The sequence below is a fragment of the Ipomoea nil genome, unplaced genomic scaffold (assembly GCF_001879475.1).
Source record: "Ipomoea nil cultivar Tokyo-kokei standard unplaced genomic scaffold, Asagao_1.1 scaffold1149, whole genome shotgun sequence".
Lineage (NCBI taxonomy): Eukaryota > Viridiplantae > Streptophyta > Magnoliopsida > Solanales > Convolvulaceae > Ipomoea > Ipomoea nil.
In genome coordinates, this window is record NW_017617577.1 from 2,097,057 (window position 1) to 2,102,107 (window position 5,051).

Below are 5,051 nucleotides of genomic sequence, written 5' to 3' on the forward strand. Positions count from 1 at the left end.
GCATAAAAACCAAACCAAATATCTGATTACAAAGCATAGCAGAAATAAAACACAGCATACAAGACATGCTGGATCAAAACATCAGTCATAAACATTCTTCAAACAAAAAGGTGGTGCCATCACAATCAACGCCCAGCCAGGGCCAGAAGGTACACAAAATCACATAAAACTTCCCCCTTTTTGCCAATGATAGCCAAAGCATGGTCAAGCATTGGAGGGAGTCTCACTGTCAGACTTCGCAGGTTCAGCAACAGCAGATTTAGACAAGCTTAAACGAAGAAGAATGGTGGACAATTCAGTACGAGCCCCTTTCAGCTGCTTCGCAATTATGCCGTGAACTGTCTCAAGCTCAGAGACCCTTGCCTTCAACTGAATAGAAAGTTGGAGATCCCTTGCATGTTGCGAATCATTAGCCACTGTCTCAACTTCAGAATTGGAGGGAGCAATCACCGGTGTAACATCACAAATTTGGTCTCCAGTCAAAAGACGACGGTCAACAGTGTAAAGAAGAGTCGGGCTTATCACCTCACTAGGCATTGGCTCAAGGCCCTGAGCTGTTAGTACTCCAAAAATTAGATTAGGGAAGGGTAGCCTTACCTTCTGTTCTCGTGGATGGATCAAGGTGAGGATATGATTATAAATCCAGGCCCCCAAATCAAACGCCATTTTTGTTCCAATTCGAAACAAGAGACCTGCCAATTGCTTGCCCACCGTATGGAAATGGGCCGATGAAAGCCAGTTGTGAAGCGCAAGATGATGCAATATGACGTATTTGGATGTGAGCTGAGAGCTGGGTAGATGATCCTTGTCACCAGAAGGCCATGTATCAGTCTGTCCACCGGTTAGGGTCTTGGCCATTGAATCCCAGTTAGTGATTGCTTTTTCGTGCACCGCTGTCAAGCCATAGTATTCATTGATCATGTCAGGGCCAAAGACGTACCATTTACCTCGAATGAAGATTTGCATTAGTCGTGGCCCAGTCAGATTGTCTATCTCTTCACTGAGATTACAGTAGAATTCATACGTGTGGAGCATCGAATAAGGACAAATAGAGGAGACAGTCTTCAGCAAGCGCACTTCACTCAGCAGTGGCAGAATGTCGCAGACTGAATTCATATGGTTTTCATCAACAGACCGTTGAACAATAAGATCTCTCCTGATCATGGTGGACCATTTACCTTGAGCAGTGGAGGTAACAAACTGAGGCTTGTAAATAGATGTGTCAGTACTTACAACAGGTTGAACCTCATGAGTGATACTTCGACCTTTGGAACGAGTAGATGGTTTCCCCTTTCTGGTAGATGATGTGGGAACAACAGCAGCAGGACCTTTTTGCTTAACAGACGACCGTAGTGTCTTGAACACTTGTTGAATTGGAGGATTAGCTTCAGGTTCCATAGACTCAATGGACTTTCTTCTCTTCTCAGGCTGATCTACATCAGCATTGTCATCACCCGTCTCAACAACAACCTTCACAGGAACATTCTTTCGTTTTGATCTTCTCGTCTCCTTGGATGGAGAATGAACAGGAGACACAGAGTGACTGGAATCAGGAACATGGGCAGAATAACTTCCAAGAAGATTTGTTACTTCTCTAATTTTGAAGGTGGTGGAATCAGGATGTGCAATAGCCTCAACAGTCGGGGGCTTAGATGCATGAGCTTGAGTGTCATAGACTTTAGCAAGGATCTTTTCATCTTCACTTGAGGACTCAGAAGGATGAATCACACGGTATGGTTCTGGAATGGAGGCAGCAGGTAACCCAGCAAAATGCCGGACATGTTCAAGACTTTCAGCCAAAGATGTGGAGGTGTAGACTGGGACTCCATCTATTCTTTCAGATGCAAGGGTGCTTAAGTGTTTAACAGTCTCAACTCAGCAGGCAAACCAGAGAGATTATCAGAGGGACAGATCTCATGTGGAACATCAGCAATCGCAGAAGGAGGCAGAGCAACATTATCAGCCGAGTAAACAACCAAACTTAGATTGTTGGTCTCCTCAGAGGGTTTATCTTTCTCATCATACACAACATCAACAACTTCCTTCAAAGGCCCAGGCTTCATAGAGGGGATGCATGGGGGATCATCAGACACAGATGATTTCACAGATAATAACGCATTCACATTATCAGACACAGTAGGCACAGCAGACGGAATATCAGCAGATACAAAATCATCAGGCTTATCAGGAGAAATTTCAATAGGAGAATCAGAAGTATTTGACCTGTTACGGAGAATCTCCATTCGGTGTCTGGCTTCATTCTCGGCAGCCTGTAGGTATAGGGGTTGTGCAATTGCTCTACGACGGGAGATCTCTTCTGACTCAAGAGCCCTTTGTGCAAAATATTGGAGAAACGCCCCGGCCCGATTTCCATCTGAGGGCTCTGGGATAGATGCTGGGGAAATCTCATCACTAGCTTCGGAGGCCAGCAACAGGAGCTCACTGGTATCATCTTCGGACCAGTCGGCGTAGAACTCTGGATAATCCGACATCACTGTGACCATAATTTCATCACGAAGAAGGGGATCAAGCTTCAACTTCTTCTTCATAGCTAACTGGAGCAGTGTTTTGACATGCTTGGTGCCTGTCTCTTGTGAACGAACCTTTCTCCCAAGCTTGATGATAATGTTACGAACTGCATCCGCCATTGATATGAAATTTTGGAAAGTGGAGAAAAAAACCCTAGGTAGAAGAGCAGAGATAAATCAATCGGTGGGTAGAGATATTTTGAACTTCTTCGTTCTTCCAAGCCTGACCCGATACTCAAATATAGACCCAAGGGCGAAGTACCCTAATAAATGCAGCTAGTCAGATTACATGCAGAGCCGATGTGATTGACGCAACGGTATGCCTTCTTTTTAGGCAGGAAACGGATGCGGAGAGGATTTAAAATTTGAAAAAGGCGAATTACTTTATGGTAATATAGGTTAAGATATTCTCTTAACAAAATAGAAGAGAGTTTTAAAAGGAAGTCAAAGCTGGTTATTGACCGGGAAACTTAATACCATATACTCTCCTTCTGTATAGCTTACTGCCTTATTAATCAATCCTGCAGATTCCCAGAGCAGATCTGAGAATCTCAAACCGATTTGCATCTAGGGGCTTAGTCAGAATATCAGCCAATTGCTTATCTGTTTGAATATACTCCAACTCAATCTCTTTTGATTCTACCAAGTCTCTGATGCAGTGATGTCTTATATCAATATGCTTCGTTCTGGAGTGTTGAACTGGATTCTTTGAGATATTGATAGCACTGACATTATCACAGTAGAGTGTCATAATTCCTTGAGTAAGACCATAATCTAAAAGCATCTTTTTCATCCATACTAACTGAGTACAACATCCACCAGCAGCTATGTATTCTGCCTCTACAGTACTTAAGGAAATTGAATTTTGTTTCTTACTCAGCCACGATACCAAGTTTTTACCAACAAAGAAGCATCCTCCAGAAGTACTCTTTCGGTCATCAATATTTCCTGCCAGTCAGCATCACAATAAGCAACCAGACTCAGTTCACTGTCCTTGGAGTACCACAACCCATATTGAATTGTTCCTTTTATATATTTCAGAATACGCTTAGCAGATATCAGGTGTGATTCTTTTGGATCAGATTGATACCTTGCACATATTCCAACACTGAACATTATGTCTGGTCGACGAGTTGTCAAGTAAAGTAGACTAACTATTAGACTTCGGTAGACTGTGTTATCCACTGATACACCTGTGTCATCTTTAGATACTTTTGTGGAGGTAGAGATCGGTGTCCTGGATGGTTTGCACGATTCCAGGTCAAACTTCTTGACTAAATTCTTAGCATACTTTTTCTTGTGAGATAAAGTACCCTTCAGGGCTTTGCTTAACTTGCAGCCCTAGGAAATATGTCAGTTGACCAACCATGGACATCTCAAATTCTTCCTTCATGACCTTTACTAACTCATCAGTGTATTTTTGTAAAGTAGATCCAAACACAATGTCATCCACATAGATCTGTGCAATGGTGACATAACCTCCAGTGGCTTTTACAAACAATGTTTTGTCGACACTTCCTCGTTTATAACCGTGCTGTAGCAGATACTGTGTCAGACGTTCGTACCATTCTCGTGGGGCTTGTTTAAGGCCATAGAGAGCTTTTCTAAGTTTGTAGACATGGGATGGATAATCTGGATCTTCAAAGCCTTTAGGTTGTGCCACATAGATATCTTCATGCAGATATCCATTCAAAAACGCTGTCTTAACATCCATCTGAAACAGTGTGAATTCCAGAATGCATGCGACTGCCAACAGAATTCTGATTGAATCTAATCTCGCCACAGGTGCAAACGTTTCATCATAGTCAATTCCTTCTATCTGAGTGTATCCCTGTGCCACTAACCGAGCTTTGTTCTTTGCAATATTCCCAGCTTCATCAGTTTTATTTTTGAAGATCCACTTTGTCCCAATTATGTTGACACGATCAGGTCTTGGTACTAGATCCCAAACATGATTTCGGTCAAATTGGTGTAGCTCCTCTTGCATTGCCTTGATCCACAGATCATCCTATAAAGCTTCTTTTACATTTCTTGGTTCTATCTTTGAGGTATAGCAAGCAAATTCGGATATTTCTATCAGAGTATTTCTTACTCTGCTCCTGGTCTTCATCCCATCTGTTGGATCACCAATGATGTTATCTTACGGGTGATTTTTCTGAGTTCTGGTGGGTTTGTCTTTACCCGTATCATCAATAAGAATGGTATCCTGTTCAGAACTTTCTTGATCTTCATCTGAGGATTCTTGTGTTTTGGGCTGACTGTTGTCATCGGCAGTATTCAGTTCACTGACAGGAAGATCTGTCTCTAGATCAGTCACCGTTGTTTCAGTTGATTCGTCTGGATTGTCGTCTATAACAACATTTACTGATTCCATTACAGATTGAGTTCTCTTGTTATAGACTCTATAGTCTCGACTGTTTGGAGAATATCCAAGAAAGATGTTCTCATCGCTCTTAGGTTCAAACTTCCCTCTTTGTTCCCTATCAATCAGCACATAGCACTTTGTCCCAAACACATGAAAGT

At 42.3% G+C, this 5,051-nt stretch overlaps 1 protein-coding gene across 1 annotated transcript; it reads right to left on the bottom strand.

Moving 5' to 3' along the window:
• Nucleotides 1–204: 204 nt before the first annotated feature.
• On the bottom strand, nt 205–2,648 carry LOC109183648. Its single transcript, XM_019333711.1, has 2 exons — nt 1,889–2,648; nt 205–1,829 (listed from the first exon to the last, which is right to left on the bottom strand). Exons 1-2 carry the CDS (start codon nt 2,646–2,648, stop codon nt 205–207), a joined length of 2,385 nt encoding a protein of 794 aa, XP_019189256.1.
• Nucleotides 2,649–5,051: the final 2,403 nt, after the last annotated feature.